This window comes from Dendropsophus ebraccatus, chromosome 14 (genome assembly GCF_027789765.1).
Source record: "Dendropsophus ebraccatus isolate aDenEbr1 chromosome 14, aDenEbr1.pat, whole genome shotgun sequence".
NCBI classification, from domain to species: Eukaryota; Metazoa; Chordata; class Amphibia; order Anura; family Hylidae; genus Dendropsophus; species Dendropsophus ebraccatus.
The window spans coordinates 63,843,944-63,870,331 of NC_091467.1; the positions used below are offsets into that span (position 1 = coordinate 63,843,944).

The following is a 26,388-nucleotide window of genomic DNA, read 5'->3' on the forward strand; positions in this document are numbered from 1 at the left end:
GCTGGGTCACAGAATGGCCGGTCTCATACTACGTGTGACCATAGCCTTACTGTGTAAAGTCTCCAGTTGTGAAGAGCCTAACCACAGATGGATGGAGTAAAGAGGAAGTACAGATAGGGCACAAAGAAAAGGCCTAAATACATATGGTGTCACAAAGCAGGGGACCTAAGTACAAAAGGTGGCACTAAATGATGGTGGCACAAAGAGGGAGAATGACTACAGATGGGGACATAAAGAGGGGGCCTAAGGGTCCATTTACACAGAAAGATCCACTAACATAACCTTATTGCTTGTCAGTGGGCCGTGCCTCCAGTAAGAGCAGAACAGAGCACATACAGTTAATACAGGGTTGGAATGAGGTCGGAGAAGGCAGCAAATCTTTGACAGCAGTATTTTTATTGATTACCTGTATTTGCAATTTTTTTTATTATTGCAGTATTAGCAGCCACTGAGGCACCCACCAACGCAATATTAGGATAACCCTTTCAGTGTTATTTTATTCTAAGAATCTCTTCTAGTAATGTGGGTGTAGTACTACAGTATCCAGGCAGATGATAAGTGTGGTAAGGGTGCCGGCAGAGTCCAGGCACAGCACTAGGTCATTCACAGGATATTAATGTTAAGGACTTCATCCAGGATATGGCGAGTGATAACACACCCACAAGGAAATGTAACATGATATAATACTGAGGCAGGTAACAAATACATTCAGGATGTCATAATTCTTCCACCTACTACACCTTCCTTAAAGTCCGAGATGGCAACCATAGACCTTCGAGAAGATTTAACCTGCTCCATCTGTATGAATGTCTACACAGTGACGCTGCCTTGTGGACACAACTTCTGCCAGCTCTGTATCTCAAGAACATGGGACAACCAGATGGAAGGAGAACAAACATGTCCCGAATGTATGGAAAGGTTCTGTAAACAACCTCAAGTCCGAAGGAACCTTCGAATGAGCAACATAGCAAAAAGTTTCCTTTCTACTCAAGAAAAACAGGAGGAGTATGGTGTGTTCTGCACCTACTGTATTCACTCTCATGTGCCCGCTGTCAAGTCCTGCCTTATGTGCGAAGCTTCTCTGTGTTATGGCCACCTAAGAGTCCACAGCAGGTCAGATCATCATATCCTGAATGATCTTCTCATTCCCTCCGGAAGTAAAGTGTGTTCAATCCACAAGCAGCTACTTGACTGTTTTTGCCTTGAGGACAACTTTTGTATCTGCGGTTCCTGCCTAGAGGACCAACACAAGAATCATCAGGTAGAACCACTGGAGGAGGCCTTGGCCAAAAAGAAGAATGAACTTAGAGAAGTACTAACAACATTGACTAGGAGGAAAGAAGAGATTGGTGGACAACTTCTCGTATTGCAGGAAAAGTCAAAGGAACTTCAAGACAAGACGATCCTAATCACCAATGGGGTAAGGTCCATCTTTGATGTGATTAACAAGCAATCCAAAGCCTTAAAGAAGCAAGTGATGAGTGAGATATGTGTGTCCCAAGAGAAGGCGTTGCTCTCGGTCTCTGATCTGATCCACCATCTGGAGGAAGAGAGGGATGAGCTATCTAGGAAAAAGCTTCACATAGGTGAGCTGACCATCAAGACCAAACCATTAGCGACCATCTTCTATCTGAAACCAAAAAGGTTCTTTCCATTGGAAGCCAACAAACTGTAGATGATGGAATAGATCTGGATCAAGATCACATTCTAGAAATTCTACAGAAGGGTCTATCCGATATTGTGACCGGCATTAAAGACAGGATCCCATTGGTCAAAGCTCACAACATAGTACTGGATCTAAACACGGCTGCCAATAACTTACATATATCTGGAGATCTGAAAACAATATGCTGGACAGTGGAAAACCAGGACTATATGGAATCTCCTGAGAGGTTTCAGACTTGTCAAGCTATAAGCACCCAGAACTTTATCACAGGACAATACTGCTGGGAAGTGGAGACCAGCGAATCTGGGAACTGGATCATTGGGGTGACGTATCCTAGTATAAAACGAGGCGGGCGCCAGTCATATGTGGGTAACAATGACAGGTCTTGGGGTCTAAAAAGACATAACAATGTCTATGCACTGAAACATAATCACCTTGCGATCCCCTTATCTGGTGTGAGCTATGAGAAGTTCAGGATATTTTTGGATTATGAAGCAATTGTCCTTCTATGAGCTGCAGGATCCGATAGTGCATCTCCACACCTTCTCCACCACTGTCACCACCACCTTCACCGAGCCCCTTCATGCTGCATTCTGGGTGTGCAATGGCTGGTTGAGGATAAAGGACTAACCCTGTACAACTTCACTTACACGGTATCATCCTTCCTGATCAATAGCTTCACTGACTTACATTATGTCTACCATTGACACTGACTGATAATGTTATTGGGGAACTCATAATATGAATGGGGGAACTGTGGTAATGAGGAATCCTACCTGGCACTGTAATGGTGGTGCTAGAATTAAAGGAGAAGTCCAGCAAAATTTTTTATTAAAGTATTGTATTGCCCCCCAAAAGTTATACAAATCACTGATATACACTTATTATGGGAAATGCTTATAAAGTGCTTCTTTCCCTGCACTTACTACTGCATCAAGGCTTCACTTCCTGGATAACATGGTGATGTCACGACCCGACTCCCAGAGCTGTGCGAGCTGTGGCTGCTGGAGCGGATGATGGCAGGGGGACGCTCAGTGTCCCCCCAGTGCCCTGTGTCCCTCAGTGTCCCCCTGCCATCATCCTCTCCAGCAGCCACAGCTCGCACACATACCTCCCAACTTTTGCGAAGAGGGACATGTGTGCCGTGGTCCCCATAGCCATGCCCCCATAGCCACCCTCCATAGCCACGCCCCCATAGCAACCCTCCATAGCCATTCCCCTACAGTCACCACATGCTGCTGACTGAATAGTGCCCTATACAGTATCCAATCCCCCCAAAAATGCCCTATATAGTATCCAATCCCCCATTATAGTGCCCCACATAGTATCCAATCCCCCCAATAGTGCCACACATAGTATCCAATCCCCCACATAGTATCCAATGCCCCATATAGTGCCCCACATAGTAGCCAATCCCCAAATAGTGCCCCACATAGTAGCCAATCCACCATATAGTGCCCACATAGTAGCCAATGCCCCCATACATGCCCCACATAGTAGCCAATGCCCCCATATAGTGCCCCACATAGTAGCCAATGCCCCCATATAGTGCCCCACATAGTAGCCAATCCCCCATATAGTGCCCCACATAGTAGCCAATGCCCCATATAGTGCCCCACATAGTAGCCAATGCCCCCATATAGTGCCCCACATAGTAGCCAACGCCCCCATATAGTGCACCACATAGTAGCCAACGCCCCCATATAGTGCCCCACATAGTAGCCAATGCCCCATATAGTGCCCACATAGTATCCAATGCCTCATATAGTGCCCCACATAGTAGCCAATGCCCCCATATAGTGCCCCACATAGTAGCCAATCCCCCATATAGTGCCCCACATAGTAGCCAATTCCCCTCATATAGTGCCTCACATAGTAGCCAATCCCCCATATAGTGCCCACATAGTAGCCAATCCCCCTATATAGTAGCCAATCCCCCATATAGCGCCCCACATAGTAGCCAATCCTCCCATTTGTGTGGCCCGACCAGAAAAACAATAAACCAGTAACTCACCTGTCCGCCAGTCCCAGCAGCTCCTCTCCCGGCAGAGCGCGCACTCCCATCATCCTCCGGGGCGGGCAGCGGGGTATACAGACACTGAGTGTGCCGGAAGTAATTCATGATAGAGGCTGCACGTCACTACTGGCACAGTCAGTGTCTGTATACCCCGCTGCCCGCCTCAGAGGATGACGGGAGTGCGCGCTCTGCCGGGAAAGGAGCTGCTGGGACCGGCAGACAGGTGAGTTACTGGTTTATTGTTTTTTTCGGTGGGGCCACATATAATACGGGACACTGGGTGCCGTTCCAGGACCGCGGGACAGCACCCTGAAAACGGGACTGGCCCATGGAATCCGGGACAGTTAGGAGCTATGCGCACTGCTTTGGGAGTCAGGTCGTGACATCACCTTTTTATCCAGGAAGTGACCTCACCATGTTATCCAGGAAGTGACCTCACCATGTTATCCAGGAAGTGACCTCACCATGTTATCCAGGAAGTGACATAACCATGTTATCCAGGAAGTGACGCCTTGATGCAGTAGTAAGTGCAGGGAAAAAAAGCACTTTATGAGCATTTCCCATAATAAGTGTATATTGGGGATTTGTATAACTTTTGGGGGGCAATACAATACTTTAACACTAATGGGCAGCTCTCTGACAGGCACTGGATTGTGACTAGGCACTCTGGATACTACTACCTAAGACACTATTGGATTTATCTGTAATCCTATAATAATTTGTCTCACTATATAATAACCTGAGAAGCGTCTTACACCATCACTAATGGATATTTAATTGAAAAAAGGATTTTGCTTCATTTCTGCACTATCCAGCAATATATGGGGCTGTCACTTATAGGTAGCAGCTTATGTTCTGTACTAGCATGCTGCTCACAAGCGTTTCCACAGTGCCCTAAAGCAGGGATGGGGAACCTGCGGCTCTCCAGCTGTTGCAAAACTACAATTACCATCATGCCTGGGCAGCCGAAGCTTTAGCTTTGGCTGTCCAGGCATGATGGGAACTGTAGTGTTGAATCAGCTAAAGGACCGAAGGTTTCCCATCCCTGATATACAGTCGTGATCTTAAACTTCTGGCTAAACTTCAACTCCCAGCATAACTGACACGCCATAGAAAAAACGTGCAGCAGAATCTCCGTAAATATTCGTTTTGTCATTGTCAATAAAGTTTTTATTAAGGCGCACGGTGTTTACGTCACTGCATGTCGCCAAAGCAGGAAGCGATGCTCACAGCTGATTGGTTAACTGTCATGAGAGCTACTGGCTGCCAAGCAACCACAAATCCATGCGGTGATTGGTTCGCTTCTCTCTGGCAGCGCCCGGTGATTGGTTGGTTGTCTGTGTGGCAGCGGAGTGGCCGGCGCTGATTGGCTGTCGGTAAAGCACATGGTTCGGTGACCTGCAGAGGCTGCGGCGTGTGTATGGGGTTCTCAGGCCTGCTGTGGAGGCGCCTGTCACGGCTTCTCGTCATGTCCCAACCCGAGGCTCGGGCCTACAGTGCCCGTAAGAACAAGACGCCTAAAGAGCCGCTGCGGCACATAAAGAACCGGGCGCGGCAGGAGGAGCGGCACAGCCCGGCCGTGGTCTATGTGCAGGTGGTGGCGGCTGGAAGCAGAGATGCCGGCGCCTCGGTCTATCTGTTCTCTGACCACAACAGGTAGAGAGGCCGCGATCTGTATGAAGAGGGAAGGTGCAGGCTCAGCAAGGGAGAGGAGTGACAGGGTCAGCACAGGGGTCAGCGGGGTCACCTCAGGACAGCACAGGGGTCAGCGGGGTCACCTCGGGACAGCACAGGGGTCAGCGGGGTCTCCTCGGGACAGCACAGGGGTCAGCGGGGTCTCCTCGGGACAGCACAGGGGTCAGCGGGGTCTCCTCGGGACAGCACAGGGGTCAGCGGGGTCTCCTCGGGACAGCACAGGGGTCAGCGGGGTCTCCTCGGGACAGCACAGGGGTCAGCGGGGTCTCCTCGGGACAGCACAGGGGTCAGCGGGGTCTCCTCGGGACAGCACAGGGGTCAGCGGGGTCTCCTCGGGACAGCACAGGGGTCAGCGGGGTCTCCTCGGGACAGCACAGGGGTCAGCGGGGTCTCCTCGGGACAGCACAGGGGTCAGCGGGGTCTCCTCGGGACAGCACAGGGGTCAGCGGGGTCTCCTCGGGACAGCACAGGAGTCAGCGGGGTCACCTCAGGACAGGACAGCACAGGGGTCAGCAGGGTCACCTCAGGGCAGCACAGGGGTCAGCGGGGTCATCTCAGGACAGCACAGGGGTGAGCGGGGTCACCTCAGGACAGCACAGGGGTGAGCGGGGTCACCTCAGGACAGCACAGGGGTGAGCGGGGTCACCTCAGGACAGCACAGGGGTCAGCGGGGTCACCTCAGGACAGCACAGGGGTGAGCGGGGTCACCTCAGGACAGCACAGGGCTGAGCGGGGTCACCTCAGGACAGCACAGGGGTGAGCGGGGTCACCTCAGGACAGCACAGGGGTGAGAGGGGTCACCTCAGGACAGCACAGGGGTGAGCGGGGTCACCTCAGGACAGCACAGGGGTGAGCGGGGTCACCTCAGGACAGGACAGCACAGGGGTGAGCGGGGTCACCTCAGGACAGGACAGCACAGGGGTTAGCGGGGTCACCTCAGGACAGGACAGCACAGGGGTTAGCGGGGTCACCTCAGGACAGGACAGCACAGGGGTTAGCGGGGTCACCTCAGGACAGGACAGCACAGGGGTTAGCGGGGTCACCTCAGGACAGGACAGCACAGGGGTCAGCAGGGTCACCTCAGGGCAGCACAGGGGTCAGCGGGGTCATCTCAGGACAGCACAGGGGTGAGCGGGGTCACCTCAGGACAGCACAGGGGTGAGAGGGGTCACCTCAGGACAGCACAGGGGTGAGCGGGGTCACCTCAGGACAGCACAGGGGTGAGCGGGGTCACCTCAGGACAGCACAGGGGTGAGCGGGGTCACCTCAGGACAGCACAGGGGTGAGCGGGGTCACCTCAGGACAGCACAGGGGTGAGCGGGGTCACCTCAGGACAGCACAGGGGTGAGAGGGGTCACCTCAGGACAGCACAGGGGTGAGCGGGGTCACCTCAGGACAGCACAGGGGTGAGCGGGGTCACCTCAGGACAGGACAGCACAGGGGTGAGCGGGGTCACCTCAGGACAGGACAGCACAGGGGTTAGCGGGGTCACCTCAGGACAGGACAGCACAGGGGTTAGCGGGGTCACCTCAGGACAGGACAGCACAGGGGTTAGCGGGGTCACCTCAGGACAGGACAGCACAGGGGTTAGCGGGGTCACCTCAGGACAGGACAGCACAGGGGTTAGCGGGGTCACCTCAGGACAGGACAGCACAGGGGTTAGCGGGGTCACCTCAGGACAGGACAGCACAGGGGTTAGCGGGGTCACCTCAGGACAGGACAGCACAGGGGTTAGCGGGGTCACCTCAGGACAGGACAGCACAGGGGTTAGCGGGGTCACCTCAGGACAGGACAGCACAGGGGTTAGCGGGGTCACCTCAGGACAGGACAGCACAGGGGTTAGCGGGGTCACCTCAGGACAGGACAGCACAGGGGTCAGCGGGGTCACCTCAGGACAGGACAGCACAGGGGTCAGCGGGGTCACGACAGGACAGCACAGGGGTCAGCGGGGTCACCTCAGGACAGGACAGCACAGGGGTTAGCGGGGTCACCTCCGGACAGGACAGCACAGGGGTTAGCGGGGTCACCTCAGGACAGGACAGCACAGGGGTCAGCAGGGTCATCTCAGGACAGCACAGTGGAGACTACGGGGTCTCTTCAGGACAGCATGGGGGGGGGGGGAAACTTTGTTCAGTATGGGGGGTGGGAGTATGAGGGTACATACTAAAGAGAATGATGAAGAAGATTGAACATTATTACCAAAGAGGATACAAGTGTAATAAAGATCTAATGATTTTTTAAAGTTTCATAGACCTGCTGGGATGAACAGGTTTTCTTTACAGTTCATGATGAAATAAACACATTGATATAATGGGGTCTCCTCATGGTTATCTGAGGGCCATTGGGTGGGTGGGGTGTCACTGAGGTCCTATTTATAGAGAGTGGGGGGGGCAGGATGGTCTTAGGAAAGAGTGGGAAAGGGCGGTAGGGTTATCCTTGGACAACTTAAGGGGGGTCTATACTATTTCCTTTGAATGTGGGAGGGGCTATTAGTGTCTTCTTAGGCCAGTATAAAGGGGGAGGGGCTAAGTGTGGCTGCCTTAAGCAGGTCCGGGGTCTTAAGGCAGCACAGGAGAGCTAGAGGGGGTCTCCGGAAGTGACCGGGAAATAAAGGGGTCTTCAGGCAGCATCTTCCTCAGACAGTATGGGTTAACCCTATAATGTTTCCTCTTCCCACAGGTATCTGTTTAACTGTGGAGAGGGGGCGCAGAGACTTATGCACGAGAACAAGTAAGAGGCCGTGTGTCAGTCTAAGAAATCTGTCATGTGACTTCCACCTCTGCCTCTGATTGGACGCCTCTTGTGTTTCAGGGTGAAGTTGTCGCGGCTTGATAACGTCTTCATTACCAGGATGGACTGGGCCAATGTGGGGGGGTTGTCAGGTGGGTGTGAGAACCAGCCCTAGCAGAGGGACCCCAAATCATTAATCAATTATGCTAATTATTTTATTGACTAATGAATATTCATTAGCGTTGTGGGGTCTCCGGTCATGGTTTCCACCAGTGCTGTATTCCACTCTGACAATTGTTCTCTGCTTCTATTATAGGTGTCCTCCTGACCCTGAGGGATGTGGGGCTCCCTAACTGTATACTTTCTGGACCCCCACAGCTGGTGAGTTATCCCTGCTGCAGTGTAAAGCACGAGGGAGGGACAGGGCAGCAAAAGGTGGACTTCTGGGAGCTGAGCTGCATTGGAAAGCATGGGGTGGGGGTTTAGGCCATGTTAGAGAGCAGGGGGCCAGTGTAAAGCATGGTGGAGGTGTACAGCGATGCTTTGCTGGACATAATTTTCTGTATTTTTCATTTCTTGATAGATAAAATTCCTTCACGCTATAAAAACATACTGTGGTCCCATGGACGGCATGACAGTAGGTAAGACCACCCAGACCTGGGCCTGAGGGGGAGGTTATTGGGTTTCGAGTATTATATCGTTAAAGGACAACTCTGGCTCCTGAGTTTTCATACTTACACTCACTCCTGGCTCCATCTTCATTTGAATTTTTTGCCGTTCATGGTTCCCTGTGGTTCTGGTCAGCGTCTTCTTTTCTTCCTGCATCTTCATCTGGGAGTGTCAGATGACTGACAGCCAAACGGAGCTGAGCAAGCTGTGAGTCATCTGACAGAAAAGGAGAAGGTGGCTGGCTTAACGTGTCACTGTCATAACTTTTGAAGGCAGCTATATAACAGCTATACTTACTGTATCCAGGCCCAGTCTCCTGAAGGCTGCTATATAACAGCTATACTTACTGTATCCAGGTCTAGTCTCCTGAAGGCTGCTATATAACAGCTATACTTACTGTATCCAGGTCTAGTCTCCTGAAGGCTGCTATATAACAGCTATACTTACTGTATCCAGGTCTAGTCTCCTGAAGGCTGCTATATAACAGCTATACTTACTGTATCCAGGTCTAGTCTCCTGAAGGCAGCTATATAACAGCTATACTTACTGTATCCAGGCCCAGTCTCCTGAAGGCAGCTATGTAACAGCTATACCTACTGTATCCAGGCCCAGTCTCTTGAAGGCAGCTATATAACAGCTATACTTACTGTATCCAGGCCCAGTCTCTTGAAGGCAGCTATATAACAGCTATACTTACTGTATCCAGGCCCAGTCTTCTGAAGGCTGCTATATAACAGCTATCCTTACTGTATCCAGGCCCAGTCTCCTGAAGGCAGCTATATAACAGCTATACTTACTGTATCCAGGTCCAGTCTCCTGAAGGCTGCTATATAACAGCTATACTTACTGTATCCAGGCCCAGTCTCCTGAGACTAAACACATGAAGTCCCGACCAGTACAGAGAGTCACAGCTTAATGTGTCCATCAATCACATGACTGTCTTCTCTCTGTGAGTGCTCAGATGACCGGGACTTTGTGTGTTTAATCTCTCACACAAAAAAAAAATCTAAATTTAATATTGAATGTAACTTGCCAACCTTCTTTATACCACATCCCCTGTTCATTTTTATTTAACTAGTTATGCCAACCCTCCTCTGTGCAGACGTCAATGACACACGATTGTGCTGGCCTTGGTTCACTGGGATACATTTTAATACTTACCTGACGACTTTGTAATGTGTTTTAATTGCTGGGGAAAAGTTTCCCCTGAGTTGTCCTTTAACCATTGTCCTGTTTGACAGATGTGCGTCCTTACACCGATCCCCTCTACAGCGATGACACCATGTCCGTCACACAAGTGCCCATCTTCAGTAAGTTATGCCATTCTCTGCGTTTGGCTTTGAGAAGGCTGTGTGACTCTTTGCAGCAGCTGTAAAGTTATGTGCTCCTGTTAATTTTCATTTTATATTTTTATTATATTGCAGGCAGTAAAGCAGGCAGCGAGAGTCCCCCGAGGTCTCCATCTCCGAAACTTGAAGCTGATCAAAGTCAGTCAGAACCGAAACGAAAGCCCATGTCGGCCGGTACAAACTGAGAGTAATACACTGAATCCCTCCTTGTAATGTGGGAGGTGTAAATAACACTAATGTGCCTTAAGGACTGTGTTATCAGCCATTTGGGTGCCATATTGGTCCCATTGGTTGTCTTCTAGCTCCTCCAGAAACTGATATGACTAAAACCAATGAAAAAGATTGTTCTATTATTTTTTTCTAGATCACAGGATAAGACGTTCCACCAGACCCCCTCCTTGTGTGATCGCTTATGTCTGCAAGGTGAGAACTCGTGTCTGTCCTTGGAGGGTGAGGAGGAGGCAACTTGGGGGGTGTATGTGTATATAACACATACACACACACACACACACACTCACAGTGGTACCTTGGTTTAAGAGCTCACAGTTTTTCAAAATTGTGACTTGGTTTAAGAGCTTTGTTTTGGTTTAAGAGCTCCCTGAACTGGGGGGAAGCAGCGGAGGAGGGGCATGGCCTGTATAGTGGGGTCTACAGCCCTGTAATCTGACCCAGGAAGTCTCCCTCACCTCCTAAATCATAGCAGATCCACTTTAGGCTGGGGCTTACATCAGGGGACAGGACTGTGGGGGTAATCTCTCCATAGCTGTAACCCCTCTCTCCCCGGACAGAGAGTGCTGCATGTATGTGCCCACATCTGTCCTGCTCATTCCTTCATGCTCCCTGCAGTCTCTGTCCGCCCTTGTGTTTCCCATCCTCTCCATTACTGTACAGTAACTTATAATATCACATATTCTGCTGTTTCTGAATGTTTGTTTCATTTGTTTTACATCTTATTCAGAATAATAAATCATTATTTTTGGGGTGTGGAACCAATTGTCTGCATTTCTATAATTTCTTATGGGAAAATTTGCTTTGGTTTTAGAGTAGATTTGGATTACAAGCACGGTCCCGGAACAAATTATATATTATATATATATACACACACACACACACAGACACTACAGTGAGCCACCAGCTTAAAATAAGGGGGTTGCCCAGCTTGAAAAACATGGCTGCTTTCTTCCAGCATAGCAGCACGCCTGTCCTCAGTTTAGGTGTTGTTTTTTTTGCTCTGTTGCATTGAAGTGAATGGAGCTGAATTGCACACACAACAGGAGACAGGGGTGGTGTTGTTTGTGTTTTTCTAATCCTAAATAACCACTATAATATGGCTGTTATTGTCTCCATCTCCCTTGCAGCTTCATGACAAGAAAGGACACTTCCTGGTACTGAAGGCAAAGGAATGTGGACTTCCAGTGTATGTATTTCTACAGAGATTTATTAGCTTCAGAGCTGAAATCTCCCAGCATTCCCTGCTTATTTTGTGTCTGCTGGTGATTTCCATTCTGTCGTTTCACCCCCCCCCCCCCATGATGTCTGTTGTGACCTCACCAATGTTTGCTATAACGCAGAGGGACCAGAGAGATCGGCCCAATCATACAAGAGCTGAAGGCTGGAAAAAGTGTCACATATGAGGGAAAAGAGGTAACTGCGTGCTTGGAGCTCAGAGCTGGTGTCTGATGGTTTTCTGTCTTGTGATGTGTCAGTGATTTGTTGTCTTCACCCACCAGATCTTCCCTGAGGACGTCCTGAGCCCTGATGTCCCAGGTCCAACCTTTATCGTAGTGGAATGTCCAAGCGAAGACTTTATAACACCTGTCACTGAGAATGTGGAATGGAGGAGGTACGCTTTAGGCTGAGGCGGCCATCTGACTAGGGCAGGACATGAATGTGAGAGTTTAGTGTATTAGTAGATTTTTAGAGAATTCATCTCTTTTTTTTGTTTTTTTTTTTTTGTTTTTTTGCAGGTATCAGGAAGGTAAAGCAGAGACCTCAGCGGCTTTAGTAATACACATGACCCCTGAACACATTCTCAAGAACAGCAACTACCGAGAGTGGATGGAGAGGTGAGCGCAGCGGCAGTGTGTAATACCACAGATAAACCACTAGGTGTCAGCAGAGTCCTGAGAATGACCTGCTCTGTTTATAGCTATAGAGCAGTCTGCTGCCACCAAGGGCCCTATAACACGTGACGCGTGCGCATTACCACGTCATATCGTTCAAATTTAAACAACGAGATATTGTTCATTGTTCGTTTGGTGCTGACACCAAAATTATAGTTAATTGTTAGCTGTAATTATGCACTCATTTGCTCCAATTCCACATTCATTCACTGTAATTCCACATTCGTTCACTAATCGTTCAGTGTAATTCCACCAGCTCCAGCAGCTGGAGGTTCCCATCCCCACTTTAACCTTATGGCAACATCCTCCGTAGAGACTCCTAGAGGGCCTTACACTTTCAGGCATAGTATGGATTACAACAGGGGCTTTGCTTTGGCTGTCCAGGCATGATGGGAGTTGTATTTTTGCTACAGCTGGAGGGCTTTGGGTTCCTCATCCCTGAATTACAGAACTTAATCACATAAAGAAACAGAAAAAAAGTAAAAAAAAGAGAATATTAATGTAAAATTGTCCTCAGATTTGGCCCCGGCACTGAGCACCTCCTCCTGAATGAGCACACCTCCACTGTACACAACCTGAGCAGCTACAGGATCCAGAGCCAGCTGCACCTGATCCATCCAGAGATATTTCCACAGCTTCCCGAGATCCGACCAAAGGTGAGTGGATTCAGGGAGGCAAAGTCACTGGTTTCCACTAGTTTGGTCTGTTTATCACTTTGGACTTTCCTGAGAGTAATTCATGGTTCCTCGGTGTTCCTGCAGGATGAAGCTTCTGATGTTCCCTGGGTGAGGGCGGAATCTCTCCTCAAATACCAGCTGAGACCCAAAGTGGAATGGCAGAGGTGAGTGGATGGGTGTAGCTGGCTCCTCAGGGGTGGGGCTCTGTGCTTTCATTTTTTACTTGGTGCTGCAGATTTGCTGAGACCAGATGCAGCTCTTTACATCATTGGATAGAGACAACATTTGACAGCTATTATATTATTCTCAGAGTGCCCCTAGTCTCTGTAAGAGCAGTCATAGCAGGTGCCTCTATTTTAAGCTTGTGGAGCAAATAACAAGGACGTGGGGAAGGTTATTCCAGTCTTCAGGTGCTGATTTAGTGTTTCACATTGCAGGGATCAAGTGGCACAGAACCAGACTGCAGAATTTGTGAAGGAGGCAATGGAGCTGCCCGAATTTAAGATGGCACTGGAGGAATGTCAGCGTCTCCTGCGGTCGGATGGAAAGCCGACAAAGGGTCAGTAAAGGTCTAAGGTTATAGGGGTTTTACTCTTAAAGGGGTAGTGCGGCGGTAAAGAATTATTCACAGAATAACACACATTACAAAGTTATACAACTTTGTAATGTATGTTATGTCTGTAAATCGCCCACTTCCCCGTGTCCCACCACCCCCACCCGTGTACCCGGAAGTGTGGTGCGCTATACATACCTGTCACGTGCCGACTCGTCTGCGATGTCGTCTTCGGACGGCTGGGCCGAATCCCTCCAACCGTCCTGAGTGCCGGCTGCCCTCTGCCGCGTCATCAGCTGCTCAGCTGTGATTGGCTGAGCATAACTGTGCTCAGCCAATCACAGCTGAGCAGCCGATGACGCGGCAGAGGGGGGGCGGCACTCAGGACGGTCGGAGGGATTCGGCCCGGCCGTCCGAAGATGGCTTCAATGACTGAAGATCGGAGACGAGTCGGCACGTGATAGGTATGTATAGCGCACCACACTTCCGGGTACACGGGTGGGGGTGGTGGGACACGGGGAAGGGGGCCATTCACAGACATAACATACATTACAAAGTTGTATAACTTTGTAATGTGTTTTATTCTGTGAATAATTCTTTACCGACGCACTACCCCTTTAAGATCTGTAGATCCAGCTCTGTCTGATCTTCTGTCAGTCCCAACCAGCCCTGTCTGATCTTCTGTCAGATCCCAACCAGCCCTGTCTGATCTTCTGTCAGATCCCAACCAGCCCTGTCTGATCTTCTGTCAGATCCCAACCAGCCCTGTCTGATCTTCTGTCAGATCCCAACCAGCCCTGTCTGATCTTCTGTCAGTCGCATATGTGGGAGCAGCCCGACATCATCTATGTCTACCATGTCAGGGATGTGGATCTTTTTATTTGATCTTAATTTTGTTAATAGGGGAGGGGCAGCGCTCCGGCTGTACATGATGTTTGTGATCCCTTGGCTTGTCTTTCTTTCTGCAGAGGGTGCCACGCACTATCCAGAAGTGGTGTTTCTAGGGACGGGCTCTGCCGTTCCCATGAAGACTCGTAACGTCAGTGGTACACTAGTGCACGCCAGGTATTGTAAGAGCTTTCATATGTGCTGTGTATGTGTTTGTGTGTGTTTATACTTCCATAGGGGATATATACAGTATTAGCAGTAGTGACAATATACCCCTGGCAGAAGGTGCGTCCTATCCTGTGATATATGCATACAAGGAGATGTATTGGTGGCTTTCAGAAGGGAAACACTGGGGAACTCTTATGATGTAACTGATTATGTGTAATGTCCTTGTATCACAACCGTCTATATATGAACGATTACCTCATCAGAACTTTGCAGGGAATACCGTTATCTTTGTAGTGAGGCCATACTGATTCCTTTTATCCATTGTCATTGGAACCTGTGATTGCCACTCATCCTTCCCAGAGAGGAGCATTGGCTGAATTGGCTGCACATCTAGCTGAACAATTGGATATTTTTTTGGTTACTTCTTCTCCAAAACAAATTAATTCTATCAATCTGATGCATAATGTCTATTATTTGATGCTTTTCTTCTCTTCCTATACATCATAGTAGACCACTCCTTTATTTATATATTACAGCCCATCGGCCCTGATGCTCCTTGACTGTGGAGAAGGAACATTCGGCCAGCTGTATCGACACTATGGAGATGCTGTGGACGACATCCTGAGCCGGCTGTCTGCCGTGTTCATATCCCATATTCACGCCGACCACCACACGGTAATCACGCCTGAGTCCTGTTCTCAGGATGTGCGGTCTGTTGGCACGTACAGTGTATTTACCGCTATCGTTTCTCTCCTCAGGGTCTCCTCCAGATGCTGCTGGAAAGAGAGCGAGCGCTGGTAAGTATATGATCATCATCAGGAATACATTAATGGTGATTGGAGATGAAGTTCAGAGAATACTGTAGGTTGTGTATGGCCTTGCAACTTGTCCCTTCAATGAAACAGGGTTGAGCTACACTGCGATACTAGTCATAGCAAGTAAATAGGAGTGGCACTGGTTCTGGAGACAAACCACAATTTACTCACACTTTAGTGTCGCTCACTCCAGTTCACCTATACGCTCCTGTAGGGGCCACATTATAGCACGCTTTCTATTGAATTGGTTTTATAGTACAATGTTATTTCTTTTATACTTTGTGTTTTCCTGCAGGCGTCTCTTGGAAAGCCGTTCAGCCCTGTGCTGGTTATAGGACCCACCACCCTAATGACCTGGTTAAATCAATACCACGACCACTGCCAGGAGGTTCTCCACAATATCCGGTGAGGGCCGCACAGGGTTGGGCTATTAGGTGTCTGTAAAGGGGTCCTACACTGTGATCAGACCCTAGGTCAGACACTTTCACACGTAGCAGTATAATATTTATATGTAATGGGGAGTGTGCCTAAGGGGTTAATAGCTCTGGCTTACACATATATTTACCCTATCTTGTTCCTCTGCAGCTTCATACCGTCATGGAGCTTGTTAGAAACCTCACAGGTGGATTGTCCTAAAACGCAAGGCTTGATCGCTTCTCTCCTCAAGACGTTCCAATTAGAAAAAGTACGCTGCTTGTGTTATAATGTGTACAGTGTTGTATCCTCGAGTCACATACGGAGCTGCTTTCACTATTATGTTGGCCTCACCTCTGCCTCTTTAGCACTTTGCTAATTAAAAGGGCTGTCCAGGACTAGGACAACATGGCTTTCCATGGTCTTTCATTGACTCCCTTTTTAGTGGACAGGCTAGCTGGTGGTGATGGGGGGGGGAAAGATGATGCTGGTGTTAGGGAGCCTATACTCCTGAGGTTCCCCAGCCTTGAATCATGACTTTAGGGGTAGCATACAATGCAGTGCATTATGGTAAGGTCATTGAAGTAATGGATTCCAAATGACAGCAAATTTGTGAACGCAGCTCTGGATGTGACTGGAGTATAAGAGATGTCATGTCGCTGCTGCACCTTAATGACTCTTAGGTTGAATAAAACTTGTTCCTCCAGTTTCAGACCTGCTATGTCCGTCACTGTAAGAATGCGTTCGGCTGTGCGATTGTTCATCAGTCCGGCTGGAAGTTGGTGTTTTCTGGGGACACCATGCCTTGTGATGCCCTCATCAAGATGGGTAAGACAACATGGGTGGTGCTGTAATAGCTACACGACTCCCCTAGTGGGTATCAGAATGTGCTAGGACATGCTGGGAGTTGTAGTTTTGCAACAGCTGTACGGCTACAGATTAGAGAACACTACTTCTAAGACATACCAGGTATGCTGGGAGTTGTAGTTTAGCAACAGCTGGAGAAGTTAGTGAGCACTGTACAAGGGGGTTGCCTAAATAGCTATTGGTGATCTATAGGAGTTTTCTCAGTACTTCTCGTCCTGCTTTTTCAGGTAAGGACGCCACTCTAGTGATCCACGAGGCCACGCTGGAGGATGGGCTGGAGCAGGATGCCATTGAGAAGACACACAGGTACAGTGCTGGTATAGAAGAGCTGGGGTAATCCAGGACACACGTATAGTGCTGCTATATCAGTCTCTTGTCCATCTCTTACAGCACAACCTCCCAGGCCATCGCTGTAGGAATGAACATGAACGCCGAGTTCATGATGCTGAATCACTTCAGTCAGCGCTACGCCAAGCTGCCCCTCATGAGCGACAGCTTCAGTAACAAGGTTGGAGTCTCTTTCGATCACATGAGGGTGAGTATTTAGATTCGTGGCCTTGTCGAGGCTTCGCTATGAATTCAGATCTGTAGGTGACTGAAGTATAAGTGTTTGTTACCTATAGGATCTCTCAGCACTGTTAACCTGTTGTGTTCTGTCTAAATAGAACATTCTAGACACCATATTGATTGCTGTGTTTCAGATCCGACTGAGCGACTTGCAAACTCTCCCCAAGCTGATGGCCCCCCTCAAGGCACTGTTTGCTGAACACCTGGAAGAATTGGAGGAGCGGAAGCAGAAGAGGGAACTGCGACAGCTGGAGGAAACGGAGTTTGCGTCAAGCGACTCAAAAACTGATGCATCCAGTGTGAAACGGGAGCTGGACGACGGCAACACCTCCAGCAACGTCAAGAAGCTGAAGGCCAACTGAGAGCCTGTATGGTTGGTGAGCGATGAAATGTCTGAGATGAAGCGTCTCAGGTCATGTGATCCCAGAACTGCGGAAGAGAGGTCAACGTCCATCTCACATGTATGAAAAATTAAAGCTTTGGGGCTTTTATTTTTACCTTCGCAGTCAGGTGAGTCTCGTCCTGGGTTCCAGGATACATCGCAAGATCTCCTGAGATCTTATTGGGATCGTGAGAACCATGCTGCAGCAATGTGACCAGTCCGGGAGACATGATCCCTGGTTCTGAGGGCCAGCATATGTAAGGCCTTAAAGGAACAGTGCCGAGAGATATTTATTCTAGGAGAATAAAATCCTAAGAGATTATTTTTATAGTGTCAGTTGCCTAAGGTTGCGAAAACTCGAGAAATCCCAAACCATCCCCCACTGGTGCTGTCACCCACATGCGGTGGGTGGTAACCCAACAACTACCAATACACAGACCGAATCATTTTTCCTTGGCGATCAATTGAGGCCTTGCCCAGTTCTGAAAAATGAAGCAGCTTTGCAGTAAGCGTCCATGTTCTATATGCATCTCCTAAACAGACCCATGTGCCTCTATGGTTCCAGACAAACCCTTGTTCTGTCTTAGAATAATACATGACTGAAAATTGGACTACACACTTATATTCCTTTAAGTATTTCTGTCAAGTTCCTCTTGTTCTGGAAGTTTGTGTCTCCATGGATAATAAGGACATGCAATGAGACCATAGTGCACATGACCCCCATTGTCTCCAATGGGAGTAATGTGCATTATGGTCATATTACATGGCCTCATCCATGGAGACACAAACTTCTGCATTCCGGCTGATTGGGCAGCCTCCATCAGGACAGGCACGCCTTAACCTCAGGGACGTGTGTAGGAGCTGTATACACTGAATAGTAGAGGAGTCTGGATCTAGTCAGTGCACTAAGTTGCTTCATGTTAACATGCATTGGAGCAGTGCTCGGGCTGCAGTCCTGTGGGTCTTGTGCTGCGTCTGTGGAAAGCTCCGGCGAAAATATTTTTCTTTCAAATCAACGGGTTTCAGAAGGTTATATAGATTTGTAATGTACTTCTATTTAAAAATCGCCAGTCTTCCAGTACTTATCAGCTGCTGTACGTCCTGCAGGAAGTGGTGTATTCTTTCCAGTCTGACACAGTGCTCTCTGCTGCCACCTCTGTCCATGCCAGGAACTGTCCAGAGCAGGAGGGGTTTCTATGGGGATTTCCTACTTCTCTGGACAGTTCCTGACATGGACAGAGGTGGCAGCAGAGAGCACTGTGCCAGACTGGAGAGAATACACCACTTCCTTCAGGACATGCAGCAGCTGATAAGTACTGAAGCTTTGAGATTTTTTTAAATAGAAGGTAATTTCAAAACTATATAACTTTATGAGAGCAGTTGATTTGAAAGCAAACCCCTTTAAACAATTTCATCATCTAAGTAGAGATTTACTAAGGTTTCTGCCCCGGCTGTGCCATGGAGAAGGTGCAGATACTTGCCTTCTCTCTGGTGTATACCAGCAGTATCCCCCCGCTCACCTGAAGGACAGGTGGGGAGGAGGTGTGGCCTCCCCTGTGCCAGATTTATCCTGACTTATGGTGCGTTTACACAGGCAGATTTATCTGACCAATTTTGGAAGCCAAAGTCAGGAATGGACTTGAAAAGACAGGGAATCTCAGTCTTTCCTTTATGACATGCACCCTGTTTAAAGTCCGTTCCTGGCTTTGGCTTCAAAAATCTGTCAGATAAATCTCTCTGTGTAAATGCACCATTACACTCGCTCGCAGGCTCAAATCATGAAACAAAGTTTGTTGGCGGGACTTTATTTAAGACACTAGTCGTACACCAGACTTGATAAATGTCCCCCTAATGTCTATAGGAGCCTCCTGACTGTCAGGGCAGAGAGTCCGGCGGCGGCTTTCATCCCTCTCAGCTAGCCTGTATGGTCTGTATGACCAGCTTTACTCCTAGTGATGGATGGGGCTGTACAAAACTTTCTTTTAATATTCTATTTTGAATTTCTGCATGGTAATGAGCATTTACCTTGAAAAAAGTTGTTTATTTTCTGCTGCCAAAAATGTATTTTTGTAGATTAGGTATTCTATTTCCCCACACTGCAGCTGTGCATGTGAATGTACCCCTATCACCCACAATAAATTTGGGTTATTTGGGATTTATGCCCTTATGAAAGTATAATAAAAGGCGCTTTTGGTTGTGATTTTTATTCCTTTTTCACCATTTGAAGTGTATGTCACTTACAGGAGTTTTCCTGGATTATAAAACTACAGCTACTTTCTTGCAAAAACAGCGCCACCCCTGTCCCAGGTTAGGTGTGGTATTACAATTCAGCTCTGTTTACTTCAATGGAACTGAACTGCAAAACTACACACAAAGGGGACAGGAGTGGCAATGTGTCTTGAGGAAACATTTCTGTAGCTAAGGGTCCATTTACACAGAAAGATTATCTGCCAAAGATTGGAAGACAAAGCCAGGAATGGATCTGAAAAGAAGAGAAATCTCAGTCTTTCCTTTATGACATGATCTCTGTTTATATTTTGTTTCTGGCTTTGGCTTCAAATCTTTGGCAGATAATCTGTTGGATAATCTTGCTGTGTAAATGGACCCTTAGGTAGTAGTGTTCCCCAACCCGTAGCTCCAGCTGTTGCAAAACTACATTCCCCATCATACATGCAGGATGGGAATTGTATTTCTACAATAGCTGGAAGGCCAAAGGTTTTACACTTGTGTTTTAGGAATAACCATTTAAGTCAGGGATGGGGAACCTTTGGCTCTCCAGCTGTTGCAAAACTACAGCTCCCATCATGCCTGGACAGCTAAAGCTTTGGCTGTCCAGGCATGATGGGAATTGTAGTTTTACAAAAGCTGGAGGGACAAAGGTTCCCCATCCCTAATTTAAAGGCCCTATTCCACGGAACGAATATCGTTCGTAATTGGCCACTACGAACGATAGTGGTCCCTTGGAATAGAGTGCAACAATCAGCCGACATCGTTCATGTCGGCTAATCGTTGTAGTCGCTTGTTTTTCAACATGTTGAAAAACAAGCGACTGATATAGCAGCGATCTGCTGCCGGCGCTCCGTTGAATAGGAGCATTGGCAGCAGACGCTGCTGTATCCTATGGGCTGCCCGGACGATCAGCGATCCCCCGGGCAGCCTTCCCCGCGGCTCCCCGCCGCCCCTCCCACACTCACCCGCTCACTGCAGCCATGTTGAATAGCGGCGGCAGCGAGCGGGGAACGAGGAGCAAACGAGTGCTGAGAGCGCTCGTTTGCTCCTCTAGACGACCCGTGGAATAGGGGCGTTAGATAGCGGACTGCCCGTATCTTCCACCATCTGTTTTGTTATGGGAGGCCCATTGATAAGCGTCTCTTGTCGTCTATATACACTCGGGTTATACTAATCTGTGCTGGATGAGACGCTACTTTACATGTGTCAATAAATTGAATAGAGGTCATGTTAGAAATAAAGTGTATGGAGTGTGAGAGCGAGCTGCAAGACTCGGTAAGATCCTACAGATATGGATTTGCACCCGTGATCCGGTGCTTTGGTAGCCTAACAAACTTCTGCAGCTCTGGTTATACTGTAAGAAGCCATGACAAAAGCACTCAGTACAATAGGGAAAATATATTTTATTTCAATATAATAAATTGAGTCACTTGAACATAGTACAGGAACGTAGTTAGGGTGTATATCTATATATAGATTATATATACTCATATCCTCCAGTCACAGCCAGAATTACAGTTCCAAGTCTTTTATCTTCCTTTTACAGTCCATCAGCGCAGTGATACAAAAAATACACTAAGCCAGCAGAGGGCAGCAGAGAGGCGTGAGAGTGGGTAACCTGATCCAATGAGGAATCAGTGAATGCAGCTTGCACTGTGGCTGGAGTATAAGATGACATTGCTCTGGATTAGTACAAGAACAGTAAATGTATTTTAAAACTGTTTCCTCGGGTTATAAAGTTGGTTGATTTTGGCCATGTGTAAGCCGCATCTGCCATTGTAATCTAAATGATTCTTAGTCCTGATATAAATGATCTAGTACAGAGCGCTGGTCCCCCATTCAGCCCAAACACTAAAACCTGGCACTGTGGACTTTGCCATAGTAGGTTCCTATAGAGGCCTCCAACCCACCACACACCACAAAGAAGGGGATCCATCCCTCCATAAGGGGAGATAATAAGTTTTGTGTTTTGGCACACTCACGTAATTTCACATGAATAACTATTTTCGATGTAAAATTAACCCCTTCACCAGCCATATGTTTTGGTGGCGAGGTCACTACATAGGGAGCAGGCTCTGGAGCGCCCTATGAGGAGCCAGGATCAGCCCTAAATGGCTTCAGTTTAACTCCTTTAAAGGCCAAAATCAATACCGATCAGAGCATTAAAAAGACTAAATGATTGGTGCAACACCAGTACAGGTCCCACTGGACCTAAAGATCTCTATCCCACGTAGACTTCACTCTTAGCGTCCTATTACACATTTTTAACAATAAACGTTCACAAATGAGATTGTTTATCGTTAACCTGAAATCGTTCACCATATTACACAGAGCGATGGTCGTTAGATACGATCGTTATTGCGATTGTTACTATGATCGTTTATTCCTTCTGATCCCAGCAAAACAATGAACAATGTGCAATTACACTGAGCGATTAGTGAAAAAATGCAGGACTTGAGCGAACGAATGTGGAATTACATTGAATGATTAACGATAAATCAACGACATACGAACGATTTTTCGATTGTTGCCTGCAAGTACACAGAACGATTATAGTTTAAATTCGAACGATATAACGATTTTTTGCACGATAATCGTCCCGTGTAATAAGGCCCTCAAACTGTAATAACAGTGCTGAGATCACAGATCAGTGCAGTACATATGTATTGCATTCATGTAATCTCTTAATTATTTTTCATGAAAGTCCCCTACAATAAAAATGCAAATACCCCATTTACTGATTTGTCCAAAAAAAACCCCCAAAAAACGCAATTATATTGCTGCATGCAGAATTGCCTTAAAGGGGATGTCCATCCTAAGTTACAAAGCTACGCTTCTTCCTGGGCTCTAAGGGAGACAACACTGCTATATGTTGTCAGAATGATGACAGCGACTGAGAGCTGAGGACAGCTGTGGCAGAGCGGGACAAGTACACAGTCCCGGCAGAGACTGTTGGGGATGACACAGGTTCTGTTGGAATTCGTGTGTCTCAATTACATACATTAGCAGGGGGTCCGAGTCTATTAGAATAAAAATAAAACTTCCCAGGTAGACAACCCCTTTAACCCTTAGAGGACCGGGCCAATTTAAATTTTTGCATTTTCGTTGTGCTTAAAAGGCCATAGCACTTGTATTTTTTTACATCGAGACCCACATGAGCCCTTATTTTTTGCGTCACTAATTGTACTTTGCAATAACAGGCTGAATTTTTGCATAAAGTACACTGCAAAAGCAGAAAAAATTCAATGTGGTGAAATTGAAAAAAAAAAACCGCATTTCTTTTATTTGGAGAGTATTTTTTTACGCTATTCGCCCTGGGGTAAAACGGACATGTTATGCATGTTCCTCAAGTCCTTACGATTACAACCATATGTAACAATTATAACTTTTATTGTATCTGCTGGCTTGTAAAAAAATCAAACCATTGTAAACAAATATATGTTCCTTAAAATCGCTCTATTCCCAGGCTTATAGCGCTTTTATCCTTTGATCTATGGGGCTGTGTCAGGTGTCATTGTTTACTTTCTATCAGTACCTTGATTGCGCATATGCAACTTTCTGATCGCTTTTTATTACAATTTTTCTGGATTTGATGCGACCAAAAATGCTCAATTTTGCACTTTGGGATTTTTTTGCGCTTAGGCCATTTACCGTGCGAGATCAAGAATGTGATTAATTAATAGTTCGGGGGATTACACACGCTGCGATAGCAAACATGTTTGTTTATTTATATATATTTATAACATGGGAAAAGGGGGGTGATTTGAACTTTTATTAAGGGAAGGTTTTTTTTTTTTGTTGTTTTTTTTTTACACTTATACTAGAAGCCCCCCCTAGGATTAGGGTTATTCCACCCTGGGATTAGGGTTATTCCCCCTGGGGGACTTTTAGTATAAGCACACTGATCTCTCATTGAGATCTAGGCTGCTGCAGCCGGAAGCAATCGAGTGCCGAGCGGAATTCAGCGCCATTACGGAGCAGACTCCGGCCCGAGCCGGACGTGTGGATCGCTTCTCCAGGACAATGATCTGGAGGAATGATCCACCCCACTAGACACTGGGGAAGGGCTGCATAAAATAATCGGATGCAGCTATCAACTTTGACAGCTGCATCCGATTAATTAGCGGGCATGGCGATTGCACCGTGCCCGCTAAAAGCCGCCGTCCCGGGCTACATGCTGAACACCCGTAGGTGGCCCTGGACGTACAGGTACGCCCAGGGTCGTCTAGGGGTTAAAGGGGTTATCCAGCATGGCCACTTTCTTCCAGAGACAGCCCCACTCTTGTCTCCAGTTTGGGTGGGGTTTTGCTGCTCAGTTCCATTGAAGTCAATGGAGCTTAAAGGGGCTATCCAGCGCTACTAAAAACATAGCCACTTTCCCCCCTACTGTTGTCTCCAGTTTGGGTGGGGTTTTGAAATTTAGTTCCATTGAAGTAAATGGAGCTTAGTTTCAAAACTGCACCTGAACTGGAGACAACAGTAGGGGGAAAAGTGGCCATGTTTTTGCAGCGCTGGATAACCTCTTTAATTGCAGAGTTTACTTTAAGTTTCATCTAGTTATGTTTCACAATCCTCAATCTTCACCCAGCTGTCTTTATGGATCGTATCCCACCCCAGCCAGAAAGCCGCATACAGGGGCTCGGTGAAGGTGGCAGAGAAGGTGTGGAGGTGGTGGATGGGATCACTGAGCTCGTAGAAGGATAACTTTCCGGCCTCATAATCCAGACATATCCTCACCCGATTACATGATACATCTTGAGCTATATTGACATCTTCATTGTTGTGTACGGCTGAATATTCATTGATAAAATATTCCAGAACCCAGGACTTGGTGTTATCACCAATGACGGCGCTGACACCAGCCCGGTCTATACTGGGGTAACACACTCCGACCCTCCACATCCCCAACCCATTACCCTCCACGTCCCAGTAATGTGTCCCCGATGAGAAGCTCTGTCTGCTCAATACCTGATTAGGCTCAAATCTCTCCGGTGTTTTGGGGAGATCATTTATGTTTTCAGAATAAGCTGCCCCTTTAAGATTTTGTGATATAGTAATGTGATCTCCAGCAGTGTTCACATCCAGTATAATGGCGGCACGATGTGGGGTATAAAGGCCAGCTGCCACACTTCCTATGATATCAGAGAGGGTGTGTAACGCATTAGAGATGGGTTCTATACCCAAATCGACATCTTCATGGCTTTGTCCATTATTGCTGCAATCTCCTATTGAACCTTGCTCAAAAAATTCACTCCAACATGGTACCTGTTCTTGTAGGACAGTCATCGGGTCGGTCATGTGACACAAGGCGTCGATGCGATTCATCACCTTGGACAGCTCATCCTTCTTTGTCTCCATCTGTCGGATCTGGTTGGATACTATTAGCGATGCATGCTCTTCCTGCCTGGAGACCACCATCAGGACCCTCTTCTCCATGTCTTCCAGCTGTCTCCTGATGTCATCAAACATGGCAGCTATTTTCTTTACGGCACAAGCGGCTTTATCGTGGACACTTTTCTTGTTTTCCTCCAGACTTTGAAAACTTTTCTCCATCTCTGATCTCTGTGATGTTAGTTGCTGCAGAAGTTTTAACATTTCTCTCTTCTTCTTCTCGCTGGCTTTAGCGATGGACTCCACTTGGTGTCCTCTGTGTTCTCCTTCCACGATGCAGGACATACAGATAAGTGTAGAGTCCTCGGAGCAGTGATATTCCAGGATCTTCTTGTGGACGGTACATTTCCTGGAATTTATTGCAGCGTTGGGGTCACATAGGATGTGTTCTGGAGCCGTGCTGTGGACCCTGAGATGGTCGAGGCACAGAGAAGCTTCACAATGCAGACAGAACTTGACAGCAGGGACTGGAGCATGAATGCAGTGTGTACACATGACTCCACTGTTCCCTTCCGATGGAGTAAACTGGAATCTCTCAGCTAGGTTACACAGAGTCCAATTCGCCTGCAGGACAGGACGCCCCATAAAACTTGTTCTGCATTCAGGACAGCTGTATTCTCCAGACCCTCCCTGTGTATCCAGCACACGATCGATGCACCCCCGGCAAAAGTTGTGCCCACACATCAGGGTGACCGGATTGCTGTAGATGTTTAGGCAGATGGAGCAGCTCAGCTCCTCTCTCAGATCTGTAGACGCCATTGTCAGCAGGAAGGAACCTTCTGGCTTTCCCTTTGAGCTGAAGGGGGTGTGCCTGCCTGTATAACACACTAGCCACTCCCTTAAAGTTTACACAGTCCTTTCAATACCAGGAGCAGCTTTATCACTAACTTTGCACCATTCGCTTTTAAATTTGCACCTGTTTTATTACACAAATAGAAGTTTCATAAACTTAACAAAAACTCAGAGTACAATAAGCCACCTTCACCATAGATCTAAAGTTAAAAATAAAAAAAAAAAGTGAGGAAGGTGCAGCGGACATGGTTTATTACACAGTGGAGGAGCATTAATAAATCTGTCCCCAATGTTTACTAAAAGTGTTGTTGGGGATTAGAAAATCATGGCTTCTTCCATTGATTTTAATGTACTAACCAATATTTCTTCTTTCCATTAGTCAGGAGGCAGCACACA

At 47.5% G+C, this 26,388-nt stretch overlaps 2 protein-coding genes across 3 annotated transcripts; one reads left to right on the plus strand and one right to left on the minus strand.

The window, feature by feature from the left end:
- The first annotated feature begins 724 nt into the window (after window positions 1–724).
- On the plus strand, window positions 725–17,902 carry ELAC2 (elaC ribonuclease Z 2). Of its 2 annotated transcripts, none has more exons than XM_069951889.1 (24): window positions 725–2,319; window positions 8,058–8,108; window positions 8,190–8,260; window positions 8,425–8,489; window positions 8,692–8,749; window positions 10,019–10,087; window positions 10,202–10,300; window positions 10,491–10,549; window positions 11,485–11,543; window positions 11,698–11,770; window positions 11,857–11,969; window positions 12,094–12,192; window positions 12,767–12,905; window positions 13,011–13,090; window positions 13,364–13,485; window positions 14,448–14,544; window positions 15,072–15,210; window positions 15,294–15,332; window positions 15,646–15,755; window positions 15,936–16,035; window positions 16,472–16,592; window positions 16,859–16,937; window positions 17,022–17,166; window positions 17,333–17,902. In XM_069951889.1, exons 2-24 carry the CDS (start codon window positions 8,095–8,097, stop codon window positions 17,558–17,560), a joined length of 2,178 nt encoding a protein of 725 aa, XP_069807990.1. In that variant the 5' UTR covers window positions 725–2,319; window positions 8,058–8,094; the 3' UTR covers window positions 17,561–17,902. The 2 variants fall into 2 exon arrangements, with proteins under 2 accessions (XP_069807990.1, XP_069807989.1); XM_069951888.1 differs by lacking the exon at window positions 725–2,319 and adding an exon at window positions 4,942–5,339.
- A 6,369-nt stretch (window positions 17,903–24,271) lies between these two features.
- On the minus strand, window positions 24,272–25,984 carry LOC138772354 (E3 ubiquitin/ISG15 ligase TRIM25-like). The gene has a single exon (XM_069952696.1). It carries the CDS (start codon window positions 25,957–25,959, stop codon window positions 24,367–24,369), a length of 1,593 nt encoding a protein of 530 aa, XP_069808797.1. The 5' UTR covers window positions 25,960–25,984; the 3' UTR covers window positions 24,272–24,366.
- Between the last annotated feature and the right edge of the window lie 404 nt (window positions 25,985–26,388).